This window comes from Phaethon aethereus (assembly GCF_964289735.1).
Source record: "Phaethon aethereus genome assembly, chromosome: 5".
In the NCBI taxonomy this organism is placed as follows: Eukaryota; Metazoa; Chordata; class Aves; order Phaethontiformes; family Phaethontidae; genus Phaethon; species Phaethon aethereus.
In genome coordinates, this window is record NC_138579.1 from 6,950,614 (window position 1) to 6,971,679 (window position 21,066).

The following is a 21,066-nucleotide window of genomic DNA, read 5'->3' on the forward strand; positions in this document are numbered from 1 at the left end:
GGTTGACAGCCGGCTGAACATGAGCCGGCAGTGTGCCCAGGTGGCCAAGAAGGCCAACAGCGTCCTGGCCTGTATCAGGAATAGTGTGGCCAGCAGGAGTAGGGAAGTGATCGTGCCCCTGTACTCGGCACTGGTGAGGCCGCACCCTGAATCCTGTGTTCAGTTTTGGGCCTCTCACTACAAGAAGGATTTTGAGGTGCTGGAGCATGTCCAGAGAAGGGCAATGAAGCTGGTGAGGGGTCTGGAGCCCAAGTCTTATGAGGAGCGGCTGAGGGAACTGGGGTTGTTTAGTCTGGAGAAGAGGAGGCTGAGGGCAGACCTTATCGCTCTCTACAGCTACCTGAAAGGGGGTTGTGGCGACGAGGGTGTTGGTCTCTTCTCCCAAGGAACTAGCGATAGGACAAGAGGAAATGGCCTCAAGTTACGCCAGGGGAGGTTTAGATTGGATATTAGGAAAAATTTCTACACTGAGAGAGTGGTCAGGCATTGGAACAGGCTGCCCAGGGAGGTGGTGGAGTCGCCATCTCTGGAAGTGTTCAGAAAACGTGTGGATGTGGCACTTCAGGACATGGTTTAGGGGACATGGTGGCGCTGGATTAATGGTTGGACTTGATGATCTTGAAGGTCCCTTCCAACCTAGTGATTCTCTGATTCTGTGTGATTCTCTTCTGGAGAAGGGAAGGCTCTGGGAAGACCTTACTGTAGCCTTCCAGGACTTCAAAGGGGCCTATAAGAAAGGTGGGGACAGACTTTGTAGCAGGGCCTGTCGTGCAGGACAAGGGGTAATGGTTTTAAACTAAAAGAGGGCAGGTTTTGACTAGATCTAAGGAAGAAATGCGCACTGCAGCGGGGTTAGACTAGAGGACCTTTAAGGGTTCCTTCCAACCCAAACTATTCTATGATTCTACAATTCTATGATTCTATGGTTCTATCAATACCTGTATCACTCCCCACCTGGTAATGGTGCTGCCCTCCTCCCACTGTTCCAAACTCCTTCAGGAGGACTGTTTTCATTGAGTTGACATTTGGCAGGGAGACAGGCAACTAAGACATCTTCCTAAGCATTTGGGAGGCCGAGGCCAGCTTTACTGGCTGTTACTTTCTCTCTGGTAGGACTGTACTTTTCAAGCAGCATTTGGTCATCTCACGATATCGTGTTAATCCTTCATGGGTCCTTAGTATCTTCAGCTGTATCTTTTGGGTTTAGATTGTCTTTAGCAGGAAATGTATGACTTGGAGTAGCTAGAGCAAGCATGTGGGAGCTGTCTGCCTCTGTCTGGATATGTACCACACCCCCAGTTTGGCAATATTTAGGTGCATTGTATTTATGTGGTGTAATTCATTTCCCCCTGCTTCACGGCAGAGGCCAGTAAGCATCACAGCCTGTGGCATTCCTCCTGCCCAAGGCATATGCCAGGGCATCTTTGATACTCCCTCTCCTTTAACCCTGGAATTAGTTTCTGTGCCCAAAGAGGAAAACTGCACTGGTAACTATGCTGGATAGGAGACCTTGTTTGAACACTGAGGGCTTTAAAGGTTACGTTCCAGAAGTGTTCACGTATGGGAGGAAGGAACCGCTCTGCCGCCAAGTGGCCGAACATATTTCAGACGGAGGGTGTCTCTGGAAAACACAACTACTCTCAGCCGTAGCTCCCACACGCTCTGCTGCAAACCCTGCTCGTGACCCTGTTGCAAGAGGGACGGTCCCAGTCAGGCAGCAGAGCTCCTACGGGCTTGCTGGGTTGGTGCAGATTTTTCGTAGCACTTGAGTGGACTTAAAGGAACTGCTGTGTTTTGGGAGGGGGATATTGATGGATATAAGGAAAAGAAAATCATAGAATCATAGAATTCCAGGTTGAAAGGGATGTCAAGGATCATCTGGTCCAACCTGTCTCAGCAAAAGCACAGTTTAGACAAGATGGCACAGCACCTTGTCTAGCCAAATCTTAAAAGTGTCCAACACTTCTCTGGGGACATTATGCCAACGGATGATTGTTGCCAATGTGAAAAGTTTTCCTCTTGTGTCCAGTTGGAAACTCCCCAGGAGGAGTCACTTGTACCCATGACCCCTTGTCTTTTCCAGGCGACTTCTTGTGAAAAGGGAGTCTCCATTTTCTTTGTAGCCACCCTTTAAATACTGGACCATGGTGATAAGGTCTCCGCTAAGCCGCCTTTTCTCAAGACTGAATAAACCCAGTTCTCTTAGCCTTTCCTCATATAGCAAGCTTGTTTCCTCTGGCAGGGTTGCTTTTCCTTTCTTTAAGACCACTGAAGATATTCTCCTCTGTGTCAGATTTCTCAGGCCACTCTCATACATCTCTTGGACTGGTGTTCCACCTGGGCTCCCAAATACCCGCACTGTCCCCTGGAAACTGCCCAAAACACAGGTGCTGAGGATGAGTCGCCAGGGAGATGGTTTGGTCCTCTTGTTCCCCCGCAACACCTTTGTCAGTTACACCCCATTAGGGCTTTTTGCCCTGGTCTTTGATTTTTCACAGTCCTAATTCTCTTGGTAATTCTCATGCATCTTGCCTACGCTTCCGGCCTTGGCCACCCATACCTGTCACCGGGTGATTGCCTCACGCTGTCACGGGTGAGGTTCATAGCTACTGCCCAGAGGTCCCAGTCCTCCAAATATGTGGAATTGCCTCCCTTGCGCTCGAGGAATTGACTCAACTCTCAGCACTGACATGGACAACTTGTTCTTCCTCTGTTCTCTCTGGTCTCTCCATGTGAGCTTCTGGGCAAAAGCAGCCTCCCTCCTTCAGTGTCTGACCGTACTGTGCGTATCCCAGCTGGGCTGTCTTCTAGCTGTCGTAACACCCCGTGGGGATGAGTTTCTGCCCAGTCGGCTCACTGGCACATCCCCTTGTATTGCTACCATTCTCCACCGTGTAACCTTTTTGTGTGCCAGCATCCCTCCGCACATCCCCTTGCCCAGGCACTGCTTCGCCCACCGGAGGACAGAAATGGGGCTGAACTGGCTGGCCATCAGCCCTCCTTAATGATGCTGATCTTTGGCTGGCTTGCCCTGCTTGCTATGTGCAGTGGGGCTTGGGCAATGCCACAAGTCTTGCCCAGGCATCAAAAGTCCTGCGCAGCTGTGGAAGGCCAGCGCTGTGCTTGCAGAGCTTCATCTTTAATGGAGCAAGCAGACTTTGCCCTGAACTACCAGGGCAATAGCTCAGTGACACGGAGGTCTTGTTTCACAATGTCAAGTAGGGTTAATAGATTACAAGGCTCATTGGCTTGATAACATAGATGGAGGGAAGGGAACAACATACCGTCTTGTTGCTTGATGGACAAGGAAGAAAATGCCACTCTATGGAATGGTCAGCATGTTAAAGTCTCCACGGTCTCTGCTCTTCTCATTCCCTTTGGCATACTGGGTATGTTGCACCATGTACCTTAACACAGCATAGCAATACTTTATAATGAGAGCTCCTTTCAGGTTAGAAACCTTTCCATGAACGGCCTCTAGCTGGAACCAGAGATTCATGGCCTGGGCCAGCGGTGAGTGCGTACGTGGGGGAAGGCTGGGCTGGCGAGGGACGGGGCAAATCGCGGGCCCCCAGGGGGTGGGTTCTCAGCCTGCACCGAGGGCCCAGCCGCTCGCGGCAGCGCCTTGGGCAGGGCACAGTGCCGCTGCTGCCGGGGCTGGGCACAGGCCTCGCTGCCTCCCAGCTGCCTTGCCCCCTCTGCTACCTGCCCCCAGCTCCCTGCGGCCCACGTCCTCGCTCCCCCACCGCCAGCTCCCTCCCTTCTCATCACACTCAACCCATTCTCTGCCTCCTCCTGCAGGCCATGGCCGCCACAAAATTCTTCACTCTGGTGATGCAAATCATCATCCAGCACCCGCAGCTGGTGGGTGATGAGCTGGATGAGGCCACGCGCGAGCGCATGCAGCAGCGTGCGGAGCAGCTGAGCCAGGAGATGGCTCGGCTGCTGCAGGAGCTGGAGCAGAGCACCCAGCAGGAGCAGAGCACCCAGGAGCAGAGCACCCAGGAGCAGAGCGGCTTGGCCTGGGGAGCCCTGCTCTTTGCTGCCGTGCAGCAGTGGCAATTCTGGGCAGTTGCTGGTGTCCTGGTCCTGCTCTTTGGGTTCTGCTGGTGGCTCAGGAAATGGAGGTCTGAGGCAGAGAGCAGCAGCGATGAGGAAAGCTCCAGCTGTGACACGGAACAGATGGAGGGACAGGAGTCAGAAGAGGACAATGATGATGCAGATGAGCTGGGAAGGTTTTTTGAGGAGCACATACAGTGGCCAGTGCAGAACCTGGCCACAGACTGCCCAGTGGTTGAGGAACTGGTGAACAACTTCATCCTTGTCTTCATGCAGCTCTTGACCAATAGTTTCTTTCCGGTGTTGCAAGCAGCCATCGCTGTGGGCAGTGCCTTCGAAGGCTGGAGTCCCCGTGAGGATGATGCTGTCTACCGCCTGCTTGTGCCCCTGAAGCCCCCTCGTGGGCACACTTTCCTCATGGAGCCGGGCACTGCTGGGGAGCTGCCGGAGAGGAACTTCTGCATCCTCGTGGAGCTGGAGTGCACCTGCATGACAGAGCAGCTGGCAGGAGAGATGCTGTGCTTCCTCCACCAGCCCGAGGAGGTGCTGAGGGGGAATCAGGACCCCAGCCTCCTACACACCCTCTGCACCAGCTCTTACCTAGATGTGCAGAAAACTGCTCGCTGGTTCCAACAATTGGTAAAAGCTGCCTGGGTGATTTTACCTCAGTCATCCAAATACAGTCTAACGCTGGTGCCCTCCAGCCGCTCCTGCAAATTCCAGGTTCAAGAAAGAGGCAAAAAACCCCTCCTAATTGAGATGATGTTCGGGGTGCAGTATGGTGACTCGGACATCTTTGTGAGCAGCCAGAGCACTAAAGCCATCTTCACCCCAAGCACGATGTGGTCAGTGAGCTATGCTGTGGCAGAGGTGAAGTTCTTCAGGCATGTGGCCAGGCAGGCCCCACATGACAGCTTCCACCTCAAATGCCTGCAGCTCTGTGCCCGCATGCTGGTGGGCACAGGCTTTTCCACCTATACCTTGAAGACAGCTGTGATGCACCTCCTGACCACCATACCCCTGTCAGGCTGGCGCAGGAAGGATTTCCTGCTGCGGCTGGAGGATATCATGCGGTACCTGCGCTGCTGCCTGGAGGAAAAAAGCCTCAACCACTTCTTCTTTGGCAATGAGAGGGTGCCTGAGGAGATCGCCTTGCCCACAGACTTCCAAGTGGCCGAGCCGCTCAACCTCTTCCAGCACCTGGCGCGGGATCCAGCCGCCCATGCCAAGGCATGGCATGGGTTCGTGGAGCTGCGAGATCGGCTTAAAAGACTGCTGATCTACGGATGCTGAAAGAGGACTTCATGCACAGAAGTGTGTTTGCAGGTTTCACAGCTGATGGCAGCTTTGATGGAGCCTTGCAACAGAGACTCCAGTTTCCAGCTGCACAGCGACCACCCTCTCTCTTCAAGAGTCCATTCCTTCTCTGGACTTTACCCTGTGCAAAGTTGACAATAAATGGTGTGTTTGAACAAACGCTGTGTCTGTGAGTGTCTGTGCATCACTTTGTCAGGGAACATGGGCAGAGGGTGCTGACTGCTCAGCTGCCACAGAGTCAGGGAGCATTTTGCAGAAGAGCTGCTGCGGTGGGCTCTGATTTCACTGAGTCTGCAATTAAGGCTCCACCACTGGTCCATGCTCCTACGTTGGGGCAAGTGGAATAATGTGTCACCCTCCACATCTGTGCATGACAGAATATGACTCGTGCAGTGCAGCAGATGGAGCAAAGGGCCCTGGAGCGGAGCAGCGTGTCCTGGGGAGCTCTGCTCTTTGATGCCTTGCAGCAGTGACAGGAATGGGACTTTCCTCTAGTCCTTGTCCTGGTCTTTGGGCTCTGCTGGCAGCTGAAGAAAAGGAGCCGTGAGGCTGTCAGTAGCAGTGAGGAAGAGAGCTCCAGCACTGTCATGGAGATGGAGGAAGAAGAGGAGGAGGAAGCAGAGGAGTCAGTGATGGGCAGGGGGAGGAAGAAAGTTGAGAAGATCCTTATGATGACAGCAATTTGGGGATGGTTTTTGCAAAGTGCATCCAGTGACCAGTGCAGAACCTCGCCTCCAGGCAGTGGGTGGCCGAGGAGCTGCTGGTGACTTCCTCCATGTTTTCAGATTGCTATTCTTGAGTGATTTCTTCCTGGTGCTGCAGCCAGCCTTTGAAGGTTGGAGATCCCTTGAGGATGATCATGTCGTGAGAGGCTCCTGCATCCGCATGGAGCTGGAGTGTACCTGCAAGAGGGAGCAGCTGGTGGAGAACATTTTGTGCTTCCTCCACCACCCTAAGGATGTGCTGAGTCAATAACGAATAATCACTGGTAACAACGGATGAGGATGTGAAATATGTTTATCTGATTCGTGTGATGAAGTGTAATCTTCTGTACTTTCATGGATTTCTCCTGCACCATAAAAAGGGGTATTTTACAGGAGAAAGTTAAACTACTTTGCTGGTATATCAGCTCAAACCAGTTTGACCACTGACCGCATAGTATTGTGTAAAGAAAGTGCATGCATAAGGTTTGGGGTCATCCTGGGGGCACGCCGAGGAAGATTCGAGAAGACTGTAGCAGGAGAAGAGGGCATGCGCTGAAGAAGACACGCCTGTTCATTAATATGTATTAGAAGACACGCCTATTCATGAATATGTATTGGCGAACAGGATCACGCTGAGGAAGATTCGAGAAGATTCTAGAAGGAGAAGAGGGCATGCGCCGAAGAAGACACGCCTATTCATGAATATGTATTAACGGACAGGATATAAACCAGGAACAGGAACTGTACCGCGTGCATCTTGGTGGAGCAGAGACTCCCGGCGCACCCAGCGCTGTTTGCTTGCCTCTATTCGCTTAATAAATTGCAAATTTGAATAGGAATCCTGTTTGGGACTAAATCATTTATAACAATTGGGGGCTCGTCCGGGAGGGTCTTGGTTCCTGAATTCTGACTTGATCTAGGAGGGGCGCCCCACCTTTTGGTGGCTCCTGATCGGGTCGGGTCAGGACTAAGGCCATCCTGAACCTGAATAGGGGCAAGCAAAGAATTTGATTTTTTTATGAGCTCCCTTGCCGGCTGCAGCAGTTTATTTTGCCCGTAATTCTGCGCGTGAAGATCTGAACGAAGACGACGGAGTCGTAAGTATTTAAGGTGTATACCGTTCGGTTGGGTAGGGTTCGGTTGCCTGTGTGTGTAAGAGTGTGACTGAGATGGAACCTAGTTCCGAAGCGATTGTGGAGGTCTTCTAACTGTGGTTCCAATCTCCCGCGAGGGACTTGGCCGGTGAAGGACCGAAGCGATTCTTAGAGGATTTGTGGGTGGGTGATTGATAGGTCCTAAACCCCCTGCAAGACACTCTTACTGGTAGCCAAGGGCTGTAGGAATTGCCACAGTAAAAATTCCTAGTTGGGTCAGACGAAATCGAGAACCCAGGACCAGAAGAAAGGGAGCGAATTACTAGAAATACCTCCGGAGAGTCCATTAGGAATAATGATTGAAAATCGGGATGATAGGGGCCCCAGAAAAGGAAAAAGTAAATTAAAATTAGTTCAATATTGTATGGTAGAATGGCCAAAAGAACCTTTGAGACCACATGTCTTTTGGCCCGTTTTTGGATCTTTTGAAGACTGGGTCTGCCAGGCCTTAAATATATATGTTAATTCAAAGGAACCTTTTAGTCAGGAGGAAAGTGATTATGCAGGATTATGGGACAGAACTTTACGTTCTTTTCCAGCCTCAATACTTACATTAAAAACAGATTAAAAGTTTGAGGAAGAAGAAGAGGGAAAAAGTGAAAAGGAAAATCTGTACCACCGTTGCCCCTATCTCCACCACCAACAGCACCGGAATTAGATCGACCTCCGGCTGCATGTACGAGAAGTAGGACTGCTGTATCTGAGGGAGCTTCTCTATATCCCTTATGAGAAGTACCCCTCGGAGGCAATCAGGGAGGCATCGAGTTTGTGGCAGTCCCATTAAATACCACAGATGTAAGAAATTTCAAGAAAGAAATGGGCACCCTATTAGATGATCCCCTCGGAGTAGCTGAAAAATTGGACCAATTCCTAGGCCCCAGTACTTATACCTGGGAAGAAATACAGTCCATTTTAGGGATCCTATTCACTGTTGAGGAAAGGGGAATGATTAGACAAGCTGGAATGAGAATTTGGGAAAGACAGAATCAGGCAGGACCCCCGGGAGATCAGAAATGGCCAAATGTGGATCCCCACTGGGATCATCAACAACCCCAAGGAAGACAAAATACGTTAATCATACAGGGAATAGGGGAAGCGGTTCCCCGAGGGCAAAACATTACTAAAGCATTTAATGAACAACAAGGGAAAGACGAATCTCCAACAGAATGGTTGGAGAGGTTGAGGAAAAACCTACAAATGTATTCTGGAATTGATCCGAACACAGTGGATGGAACCGCACTCCTTAAAACACAATTTATAGCTAAATCCTGGGGGAATATAAGAAGGAAATTAGAAAAATTGGAAGATCGGCAAGAAAGAAGATTAGAGGAGTTACTTAGAGAAGCCCAGAAAGTCTATGTTAGGAGGGACGAAGAAAAACAAAAAGCAAAAGCAAAAATTTTTGTAGCAGCAGTAAGGGAAAGTCAGAAAAATAAGACGCCTCCTGGAGAGAAAAGGGAAAAAAGAATAGAGCAGACACCCCGGGGACAGCCTTATCGAGAAAGATTTACAATTCCCGTCTGTAACAAGAGGGGACATGTTCAGAAGAACTGCCGTAAGCGGGAACAAGATGAGAAGATGTTCAAAGAAGACTAGGGGTGTCAGGGGCTCTATCTTCTGGGGACTTCAACATCAACAGAGCCCTTGATAAAATTATTAATTGGTCCGCATAAAGAGGAAGTTTTATTTTTAGTGGATACAGGGGCCAAAAAGTCAACCATTCAAAAACTTCCAAAAAGGAATAGAAAAAGGGAAGAGTTACGTGTCAGTAGTAGGAGCAAAAGGAGAGCCTTTTAAAGTAAATATATTGAAAGATGTAGAAGTAGAAACAGAAAAGAAAATTTGTCTTAATGATTTACTTTTGCTCCCTGAAGCGGAATACAATTTATTAGGAAGGGATTTGATTTTGAAGTTAAACTTGAGCATTCGGAATCAAGGGGACAAATTGCAGATTAAATTATACACTTTAACACAAGAGGATGAAGAAGCTATTAACCCCTCAGTGTGGTATAAGGAAGGGGAAACTGGAAAGATAAAAATGGACCCCATAAGGGTTCAAATAATAGATCCGCACCGCCCAATTAGAATCAAGCAATACCCTATACCTATGGAGGGTCGAAAAGGATTAAAACCTGTAGTTGACAGACTTTTGGAAAAAGGAACCCTAGAACCATGTATGTCACCTCATAACATGCCCATTCTTCCCGTGAAGGAACCGGACGGGTCATACAGGATGGTGCAGGACTTAAGAGCTGTAAATCAGCGAACAATCACTAAATTCCCTGTGGTGGCAAATCCTTATACTTTATTGAGTCATATATCTCCCAAACATACTTGGTATAGTGTAATAGATTTGAAAGATGCCTTTTGGGCCTGTCCTCTGGATGAGGGATCCAGAGATTATTTTGCCTTTGAGTGGGAGGACCCCGAAACAGGACGAAAACAACAATTAAGATGGACTGTGTTACCACAAGCGTTTACAGAGTCACCAAATCTATTTGGACAAACTTTAGAAAAAATTCTACAAGATTTCACAATACCTAAGGAGGTAAAATTATTGCAATATGTGTACGATTTATTAGTAGCAGGAGAAACTGAAGAGGGCATCCGAAAAGCCACCATTAAATTGCTAAATTTTCTAGGGGAAAAGGGATTAAAGGTGTCCCGATCAAAGCTACAGTTTGTAGAACAAGAAGTAAAATACTTAGGACACTGGCTGAGTAAGGGAAGGAAGAAGTTAGATCCTGATAGGGTATCTGGGATTCTATCCTTAAGACCCCCACAAACTAAAACGGAAATTAGGCAAATACTGGGATTATTAGGATATTGTAGACCATGGCTTGAAAATTATAGTGATAAAGTAAAATTCTTTTATGAAAAATTAACTAATAACCAACTTAAATGGTTTATTGAAGATGATCAGAGATTTGAGGAAGTAAAAAAGGCATTAATACAAGCACCTGTACTGAGCCTCCCAGATCTAGAAAAACCTTTCTATCTCTTTGTGAATACATCAAGCCAGGCAGCATATGGAGTTCTTACTCAAGACTGGGCAGGAATCAAAAAACCCGTGGGGTATTGTTCTAAGTTACTTGATCCAGTAAGCAGAGCATGGCCTGCTTGTCTCCAAGCTTTGGTTGCTACAGCATTATTAATAGAAGAAGTTAGGAAGATTACCTTTAGTGCTCCTTTAAAAGTGTATACCCCACACAATGTCAGAAATGTTTTACAACAAAAAGTGGAAAAATGGTTAACGGACAGCCGAATCCTAAAGTATGAAGCAATGCTAATAGACTCCCCTGACTTAGAACTGAGGGTGACTTCTGCTCAGAGTCCAGCACAATTTTTGTTTGGAGAACCATCAGAGGTATTACAACATAACTGTTTAGAGGTAATTGAGACCCAGACAAAGGTGAGACCAGATTTAAGAGATGCTGAGTTGGAAAATGGAGAAGCGCTGTTTATAGATGGCTCCTCCAGAGTGGTAGAAGGGAAGAGAAAATCGGGTTATGCAGTAATTAATAAGGACTTGGAACTTGTGGAATCAGGACCTCTGAGTCCATCATGGTCAGCTCAGGCTTGTGAGCTGTATGCCCTATGTAGGGCCCTGGAATTACTAAAAGGAAGAAGTGGGACAGATTCTAAATACGCATATGGGGTGGTCCACACTTTTGGAAAAATTTGGGAAGAAAGAGGTTTGATTAATACTCAAGGGAGGAATTTAATACATCAAGAATTAACAGTAAAGATTTTGAAGGCGTTAAGAGAACCAAAGGAGATAGCAGTGGTACATGTGAGGGGACACCAAAAGGGATGAGATTACCGAACTAGAGGAAATAACTTAGCAGATAAAGAGGCCCAGGAAGCAGCCTTGAGGGCTAAAGTTGCCAAAATTAATGTAATACAAACAAAGGAGGACACCAGCAAAGAAGAACGAGAGGAAAGAGAGAAGAAGCTTACGCCAGAAGAACAAACAAAATTGGAGAAAATAGGAGCTAAATTAGAACAAGGAAAGTGGACACTGCCTGATGGGCGAGAAATGTTGCCAAAAGCCTACACCAGGCGAATATTAGAACGTTTGCATGCGCAAACACATTGGGGTACAAAAGCGTTAAGTGATCATTTTCTTAAACAATTTGGTGGTATTGGAATTTTTGAAATAGCAAAGCAAATTACACAAGGTTGCTTAACCTGTCAAAAGGTAAATAAGACAGTGTTTCGACAAACAGCCATGGGAGGGAGAAAAACAGCTTACAGACCTTTTGAGAAAGTACAAGTCGATTTCACTGAATTGCCTAAGGTAGGGAGGATAAAATATTTATTGGTAATAGTAGATCATTTAACACAATGGGTAGAAGCGTACCCTGTAGCACGAGCTACGGCACAGATGGTGGTAAAAATGTTATTGGAACATTTGATACCTAGATATGGGATAATCCAGTACCTTGATTCTGACCAGGGCACACATTTTACTTCTAAAATAATAAAACTATTATGTCAATCATTAGATATACAGTGGGAATGCCACACTCCGTGGCACCCACAAAGCTCGGGGAAGGTAGAAAGAATGAATCAAACAATAAAACAACCATTGGCTAAATTAATGATTGAGACACAAATGCCCTGGACGAAATGTTTACCATTGGCACTTCTAAACATAAGAACGAAACCATACAGTGAGACTGGATTATTGCCATATGAAATGTTATATGGCATGCCTTATTTTCAAGGAATGCCTCTGGGGAACAATGTAATTGAGGATCATAGTATCCAACAATATATAATTACCATTGGAAAAAGATTAAAAGAATTAAGAGAGATTGGGATGGTGGCCCAAACACCACCTTTAGGATTTGCAATTCATCAGTTAGAACCAGGAGATAAAATTCTGATAAAAACATGGAAAGAAGGAAACTTATCTCCCTTCTGGGAAGGACCTTTCCTTGTTTTATTAACTGCAGAAACAGCTGTGAGAACTGCTGAAAAAGGATGGACACGTGTCACGAGTGAAAGGTCCAGTGAAGGAGTGGAAAGTCACATCTGGCTGAATTGCTGTGGGAATTTTATTGCGGCTACTCCTGTAATAGAAACAGGAGTGAAACATGAAATTCCCACAGTTGCTAAAAATCTATTTGTAAATCTTGCTGAAAACTCTGCTAAGTCATTGAATATAACTGTTACGTTTGTGGTGGAACAAATCAAGGTGAACGATGGCCATGGGAAGCTATGGAGAGAAATACAAGTAATCCCCCAAGTTTGGAAAACAATGGGAATGGGTAATAGGAAACAACAATGGGTACTCCAAACGTTGGCAAAAGAAGAACAGGAAAAAGGAGCTGGAACTAGAATTTGTCCTTAGTGTAGAAGGTGGTGTGTATTTGTAAGATTAGTGTTGCAGGCTAACTGGCAGTTTTCTGTAGCCATAAAGCCTTGCAAATAAAGAGGATTGCCAGGCTCAGGCAACTGCTCGGGTCTGGACAAACCACTGATCTATCAAAGCTCTGGCCTTCACAAGCAGTGCTCAATTAATTTGGGTGCTAAGAAAGCACCCCCCTAAAGGAAAGAAGAGGGCAAGACCGGAGGGGAACTGGTGTTGCGGCTTAAAAAGGGTCTGCCAAGGGCTGCAACCCCTTTGGGCTGTGACCGCCGATCACTATGGACCTGTCTGGACCTCTTCTAGTTCTACTTGGGGTGAGTTCCTTGACTCTGACTACGGCAAATAACTGCAGTCAATATTGGAACAAGTCCAGCTGGGGTTTACCCCAGAAAAATGGAAAAACCGAGGACCTTCTCCAATTGTACAGCCCGTACCTGTAATCAACAATAAAACCTAGTTTTTTCCTGTTACCCATAAATTAGGGAGAACAAATGGCCTCCTGAGAGACAAACTTGGAATGGAATCAATCTAGGAGGATTTTGGGGAGATTTTATGGGTGGTGATCGGCTTACTAAAATGGGGATAGTTGTATTGAGGATATGTGGGGGATTGTTACCAGATTAATCTACTCGGTTATACTCAATTGGAAATGAAAACACGAATCAATACTATAAAGAAAAAGATAGGGGATTGTGAAATATGTTAATCTGATTCATGTGATGAAGTGTAATCTTCTGTACTTTTATGGATTTCTCCTGCACCATAAAAAAGGGTATTTTACAGGAGAAAGTTAAACTACTTTGCTGGTATACCAGCTCAAACCAGTTTGACCACTGACCGTATAGTATTGTGTAAAGAAAGTGCATGCATAAGGTTTGGGGTCATCCTGGGGGCACGCCGAGGAAGATTCGAGAAGACTCTAGCAGGAGAAGAGGGCATGCGCCGAAGAAGACACGCCTGTTCATTAATATGTATTAGAAGACACGCCTATTCATGAATATGTATTAGCGAACATATAGCTGAGGAAGATTCGAGAAGATTCTAGAAGGAGAAGAGGGCATGCGCCGAAGAAGACACGCCTATTCATGAATATGTATTAACGGACAGGATATAAACCAGGAACAGGAACTGTACCACGTGCGTCTTGGTGGAGCAGAGACTCCCGGCGCACCCAGCGCTGTTTGCTTGCCTCTATTCGCTTAATAAATTGTAAATTTGAATTGGAATCCTGTTTGGGATTAAATCATTTATAACAAGGAGAAGGCTGAGGTACTCAATGTCTTCTTTGCTTCAGTTTTCACTAGCATTCTCTCTTCCCGTACCTCTTGAGTGGAAGGCCTGCAAGACAGGGACTGGAGGAGCAAAGTCATTCCCATAGTAAGAGAAGATGAGGTTCGAGACCACCTGCGGAACCTGGACATACTTCCCCGGGTGCAACGTGAGGCCCTTTCCTCTCTTCCTTTCACTTGTTACAGCATTTGTCAGCCGGAGACTGCAGGAGCACCTGGAGGGCCGCACTGTTACACGGCAGTGTCTCAAGTGAGGAAAAACCGGCCTGAGGGCTGTTTTCACCAACATTTGGAACCAGCGGGGACTTCTCTGGGGACATTATTCCAATGGACGATTGTTGCCAATGTGAAAAGTTTTCCTCTTGTGTCCAGTTGGAATCTCCCCAGGAAGAGTAACTTGTACCCATGACCCCTAGTCTTTTCCAGGCGACTCCTTGTGAAAAGGGAGTCTCCATTTTCTTTGTAGCCACCCTTTAAATACTGGACCATGGTGATAAGGTCTCCGCTAAGCCGCCTTTTCTCAAGGCTGAATAAACACAGTTCTCTCAGCCTTTCCTCATATGGCAGGCTTGTTTCCTCTGGCAGGGTTGCTTTTCCTTTCTTTAAGACCACTGAAGATACCCTCCTCTGTGTCAGATTTCTCAGGCCACTCTCATACTTCACCTGGACTGGTGTTCCACCTGGGCTCCCAAACACCCGCACTGTCCCCTGGAAACTGCCCAAACCACAGGTGCTGAGGAGGAGTCGCCAGGGAGATGGTTTGGTCCTCTTGTTCCCCCGCAACACCTTTGTCAGTTACACCCCGTTAGGGCTTTTTGCCCTGGTCTTTGATTTTTCACAGTCCTAATTCTCTTGGTAATTCTCATGCATCTTGCCTACGCTTCCGGCCTTGGCCACCCATACCTGTCACCGGGTGATTGCCTCACGCTGTCACGGGTGAGGTTCATAGCTACTGCCCAGAGGTCCCAGTCCTCCAAATACGTGGAATTGCCTCCCTTGCGCTCAAGGAATTGACTCAACTCTCAGCACTGACATGGACAGCTTGTTCTTCCTCTGTTCTCTCTGGTCTCTCCATGTGAGCTCCTGGGCAAAAGCAGCCTCCCTCCTTCAGTGTCTGACCGTACTGTGCGTATCCCAGCTGGGCTGTCTTCTAGCTGTCGTAACATCCCGTGTGGATGAGTTTCTGCCCAGTCGGCTCACTGGCACATCCCCTTGTATTGCTACCATTCCCCACAGTGTGACTTTTCTGTGTACCAGCATCCCTCAGCACATCCCCTTGCCCAGGCACTGCTTCGCCCACCGGAGGACAGAAATGGAGCTGAACTGGCTGGCCATCAGCCCTCCATAATGATGCTGATCTTTGGCTGGCTTGCCCTGCTTGCTATGTGCAGTGAGGCTTGGGCAATGCCACAAGTCTTGCCCAGGCATCAAAAGTCCTGCGCAGCTGTGGAAGGCCAGCGCTGTGCTTGCAGAGCTTCACCTTTAATGGAGCAAGCAGACTTTGTGCTTAACTATCAGGGCAATGGCTCTGAGGTTCTAGAGACTTATGAGGAGCATCTGAGGGAACTGAGATTGTTTAGTGCAGAGAACAGGAGGCTGAGGGGGGACCTTATCGCTCACTACAACTACTTGCAAGGAGGCTGTGGCGAGGTGGGTGTTGGTCTCTTTTCCCAGGTATCAAGTGATGGGAAGAGAGGAAACGGCCTCATGTTGCACTTGGGGAAGTTTATCTTGGATATTACGGGGTTACAGAGTCACAGAATCATTAAGGTTGGAAAAGACCTTTAAGATCATCACGTCCAACCGTCAACCCAACACCACCATGCCCATCAAACCATGTCCTGAAATGCCACATCTACCTGTTTTTTGAATACTTCCAGTGATGGTGACACCACCACCTCCCTGCGCAGCTGTCCTGGTTTCAGCCAGGATAGAGTTAATGTTCTTCATAGAGGCTAGTGTGAGGCTATGTTTTGGATTTGGGATGAGAAAATGTTGATAACGTGCTGATGTTTTGAGTTGTTGCTAAGTAGTCAAGGACAGTCCCGCTTCTCGTGCTGTCCTGCTAGCAAGAAGGCTGGGGGTGCACGGGAAGCTGGGAGGGGACACAGCTGGGACAGCTGACGCAGGCTGACCAAAGAGATATCCATACCATATAACATCATGCTCAGTATATAAAGCTGGGACGAAGAAGAAGGAAGGGCTGGAGGGACATTTGGAGTTATGGCGTCTGTCTTCCCCAGAAACCATTACGCATGATACAGCCCTGCGTCCCTGGAGATGGCTGAACACCTGCCTGCCCATGGGGAGTAGTGAATGAATTCCTTGTCTTGCTTTGCTTGCATGTGCAGCTTTTGCTTTATCTATTAAACTGTCTTTATCTCAAATCATGAGTTTTCTCACTTTTACTCTTCCGACTCTCTCCCCCATCCCACTGTGGCAGAGTGAGCGAGCAGCTGCATGGTGCTTGGTTGCCGGCTGGGGCTAAACAACGATAGTCCCTTTTGGTGCCCGATGTGGGGCTTGAAGGGTTTGAGATAATGACAGGCTTGATAAGAATGTGCTAGCTAGAATTTATAGCTGTTATTGCTCTTCAGCTATTAATTGGCAGGCTCCTGTGTTTGGACACTGGGAACTACAAGCCTGTCAGCCTGACCTCTGTACCGGGGAAGATTATGTAGCGGTTGGTCTTGAGAGTGCTCACAGGGCATCTGCAGGACAACCAAGGGATCAGGCCCAGCCAGCATGGGTTCATGAAAAGCAGGTCCTGCTTGACCAACCTGATCTCCTTCTATGACCAGGTGACCCGCCTAGTGGATGAGGGAAGACTGTGGACGTTGTCTACCTGGACTTTAGTAAAGCCTTTGACAGCGTCTCCCACAGCATTCTCCTGGAAAACTGGCGGCTCGTGGCTTAGACAGGTGTACTCTTCGCTGGGTGAGGAACTGGCTGGATGGCCGAGCCCAGAGAGTTGTGGTGAACGGCATTAAATCCGGCTGGCGGCCAGTCACAAGCGGTGTTCCCCAGGGCTCGGTTCTGGGGCCGGTCTTGTTCAATATCTTTATAGATGATCTGGATGAGGGAATTGAGTGCTCCCTCAGTAAGTTTGCAGATGACACCAAGTTGGGTGGGAGTGTTGATCTGCTGGAGGGTAGGAGGGCTCTGCAGAGGGATCTGGACAGGCTGGATCGATGGGCAGAGGCCAACTGTATGAGGTTTAATAAGGTCAAGTGCTGGGTCCTGCACTTTGGCCACAACAACCTCATGCAACACTACAGGCTTGGGGAGGAGTGGCTGGAGAGCTGCCCAGGGGAAAGGGACCTGGGGGTGCTGGTTGACAGCCGGCTGAACATGAGCCGGCAGTGTGCCCAGGTGGCCAAGAAAGCCAAGAGCGTCCTGGCCTGTATCAGGAATAGTGTGGCCAGCAGGAGTAGGGAAGTGATCATGCCCCTCTACTCGGCACTGGTGAGGCTGCACCTTGAATCCTGTGTTCAGTTTTGGGCCCCTCACTACAAGAAGGATGTTGAGGTGCTGGAGCATGGCCAGAGAAGGGCAACGAAGCTGGTGAGGGGTCTGGAGCACAAGTCTTATGAGGAGCGGCTGAGGGAACTGGGGTTGTTTAGTCTGGAGAAGAGGAGGCTGAGGGGAGACCTTATCGCTCTCTACAACTACATGAAAGGGGGTTGTGGTGACGAGGGTGTTGGTCTCCTCTCCCAAGTAAGCAGCAATAGGACGAGAGGAAATGGCCTCAAATTAGGCCAGGGGAGGTTTAGATTGGATACTAGGAAAAATTTCTTCACCGAGAGGGTGGTCAAGCATTGGAACAGGCTGCCCTGGGAGATGGTGGCGTCGCCATCTCTGGAAGTGTTCAAAAAACGTGTGGATGTGGCACTTCAGGACATGGTTTAGGGGACATGGTGGCGCTGGATTAATGGTTGGACTTGATGATCTTGAAGGTCCTTTCCAACCTAGTGATTCTGTGAGTCTGTGATTCTGTGATCTTAAAAGAGCTTAAGATCACCTGACAGTATTTCCCTATGATGCACATGACCTACAAGTCAGGATGCTTTGGAAGGCTACATGTCCTATAAATATTCCACTGCTGGAATTGCCTGATGCAGCATGGGAGCTGCCTGACTTTTGGAGTGTGGTGGGAGAGGAGGTTCACCTCTCACCACCCAGAAGAGACTACAGTTCCCATGATGCAGTGCGAAATGGGGTGGAGGGGAAGAGACTGCGGCTGCCAAGAAGTGTTTCCATGTGAGGAGAACCTTTCTACTAAATACATGAAACAAGGGAATCCATCGCTATAAAAGTAGAAGGACAAATCTGAGTTTTCCTTGTACAAAATTTTGGGGTTTGGAGTGCAAGTAAGTGCTGGAATGTCCCAGGGTGTCAGCGTGAATTTTGCTAACCTGCAAGGCCAGGCTTTGCAGATGGGGTCCCTGCACCCAAGAAAACCCCACTTGCTCTGTCACATTCTATGGGACTGCCAACTGCCAGCACAAGTGAGAGCCCTTCCTTGGTCTTTGCGTTCGGCAAAGCCCCAGTTTGGGCAAACCCTGAATGCCCTATTAAAGCACATCAGATTTACACTGGCATGAAGGACAATGACGGAGGACAGGCAAGCTCAACAAGCTGCTGATGCGATACAGCTCAGGCTACAGCTTTCTGCCTTTGTATCGCTGAAGCCTTAAGGTTGGCTCATACGTGGGGTAGGCTGACCTTCAGCAGCTCTCCTGCTAACAAGCACAGGGCACCCTAAGGGTGTGTTTTCTCACCTGGTATCTCAGCACAGACAAGAGCCTAAATAAAACTGCAGGAACTTTCCCGTTTGCAGCAGTGGGAGCACGGATCAGAGCAGTGCCAGCAGCAGCAGCCATGAAAAAGAGCAGATGCTGAGCACCACTGCCAAAATTAACCAAAGTGCCTGCAAGAAGCAACTGTGTAAGATCCTCCCACGCACCATTCTGCATAGATGTGCCTTCTATGTCCTCTGTCTGCTCTCAACATGTCACATTTTCTCCAGCTGAGGGTCGCCTGCGGGATGGGGTCCTAACCTGGGTGATCCGAGAAGCCCCATAGCTGAGCTAACCAGAGACCCTCACCCAAATCTTACACTCGGGCACCAGTGAACAGCTCTGAAATCACTCAGCAGCCAACACCCCTCCATATTAACAACCACGAGTATGTAGACGCATCAGAGCAATAGCAAAGTGCACCGTGTGTGGCAGGACCAGCTCAGACCAATAGCTGGGGAAGCAGGAGAAATGATAAGGGACTTTATTTATTAGGCACTGGGTCAAAAACCCCATCTTCCAGGCCCAAGTGTTTCATTTGTGCCCCTGCCAAAGAGAAGCCACTGCTAATAACAGGATGAACAACTCCACAAAATATATACTGTGGAGCCAAAGGTCCTCGATACAGGGAAAGCTGCCTCCCCTGTGACAGAGCGAGGCTGGAATGAGCATGACCTGTGCTGCTGCAGGTCCAGCATCCTTTCCCCACACGGTCTCCAGCACCGCTTCAGCCGCCTGGCAGGGAGGACACAGGTGAATTCCTCCCCTGGCTTCACAGACCCCCGGGCCAGGCAAGGAAGAGGAGTGTGCAGGGAAGAGACCATCAGCAGGACGCAGCAGCTTCTTGCAGCCATAAATCTCAGAAATTGCAAACATACATCAATGTTTGTCATTTTTGGGTTTTGTTTCTTGTTTAGTTTTTTTTTTTTGACTATAAGACTTGTGGCATTCTCAGTGTTGGAGACATGGATTTGACTTTTCTGCTCTCAATCCTGCCTAGATCAGTGTCAAAAAGGTGCCTCCACCCCCTCTTTCTTCTGTTATGGCATGTGATTTTAAGGGTTTTAATGCGTAACACCAATTCTCTCTCCCCAGCTTGTGCTCAGGAGCTGGGAGAGCAGCTGACCCCCCCAGCTTTAACCTGCAAGCAGGCAGGATTGTGCGATAGCGTAACTGGGCCGTGGCAGATTGCCAGTGGGTTAGCTGCCAGCACGCTTCCCAAAGCCATGTTCTAGCCTATCCGGAAGACTCATCTGTATGGCTGGAGTCAACTCACAGCTGCCAGCATCTGGGCTATATCCTGCCCCAGATTCATCCTGCCAACAATTCAGAGGGCTGCAGCAGGACGGCAGGGTGGAAAACAAAAGGAACCTCAGCAAGTCAAGTCTCCTTCACACCTGGGCTGTCTCTGTCTTCCTCTGCTCTCATGGCCATCTTGTCAAAGCCTTAACCCATGTAAGAAATACTGAAATAATATTGAAATTCCTTTACTAATTCATAATAATACACAATAAAAAGATAGTAATAACTCTATTGTATGATAAATGATAGTGAAACAGTACAGAGTCATTAACACTTGCACAGCAGTTTCCATTAACTGTTACATGCCACATGCATGATTCCAGGAAGCGTGTTGTTTGGAAATAGCAACTTTTCCACCATTCCCTACCAGCTTTTTGTGTATATGTCATTTTAATCTGCTTGGAAAACACAGGCTGTGATTGACATGGATAAAAGTCTTTATCCATTCAATCTCTCACCCTTTCAGCTTGCCACACATTTCTTCCAGCTTGCAACTCAGCTCGGAGCAGTCAAAGCATGTGAATAGGGACTACAGGGATCACAATCTTTCAGCCTTTTCTGGAGGAAGGTCTAGCCCTGGCAGAAATAAACCAACCGACCACGCCCTGGCATGAGACTTTCCCGCTATCTCTGACCCCACCAAAGGCTATGCTCCTGTCCCAAGGGCGAGGGTAGAAAGCAAGATGAGGAGAGCACATGGAAAAGGAGCTGCATAAGCTCTAGCATCAGAATGAAGTTGCTACTAATGATTTTATGAAATGACTCTACAAAACACTATTTCAGCCAAAGCCTGCTCCCCATCATGACCCTTAGGTCTCACCCACAGCTTGCGAAACTCATGGGGAAAGCTTCATCAATGCCATGAGCCAGCGGTTTCGATAGTCTCCGGAAGAAATACAAAGATGTATTGTCCTCTGAGGTGATGCTTTGGCCAGAGCTTAACCCTGGGGAGATGCCAGTGCCCACAGACAGCAGGTGCTGTGGACAACTCAGTATAGCACCACGAGGGGTACTGCTGTATCGTGCTTGCACAGAGAGGAATTCAAGCCACAGTGGTTGCACTCC

At 48.2% G+C, this 21,066-nt stretch overlaps 1 protein-coding gene across 1 annotated transcript; it reads left to right on the plus strand.

Moving 5' to 3' along the window:
- Positions 1-3,390: 3,390 nt before the first annotated feature.
- On the plus strand, positions 3,391-5,352 carry LOC309405980 (inositol 1,4,5-trisphosphate receptor-interacting protein-like 1; the record flags this gene model as incomplete). Its single annotated transcript, XM_082000961.1, has 1 exon — positions 3,391-5,352. The coding sequence occupies exon 1, from the start codon at positions 3,805-3,807 to the stop codon at positions 5,350-5,352; it is 1,548 nt and encodes a 515-aa protein (XP_081857087.1). The 5' UTR covers positions 3,391-3,804.
- Between the last annotated feature and the right edge of the window lie 15,714 nt (positions 5,353-21,066).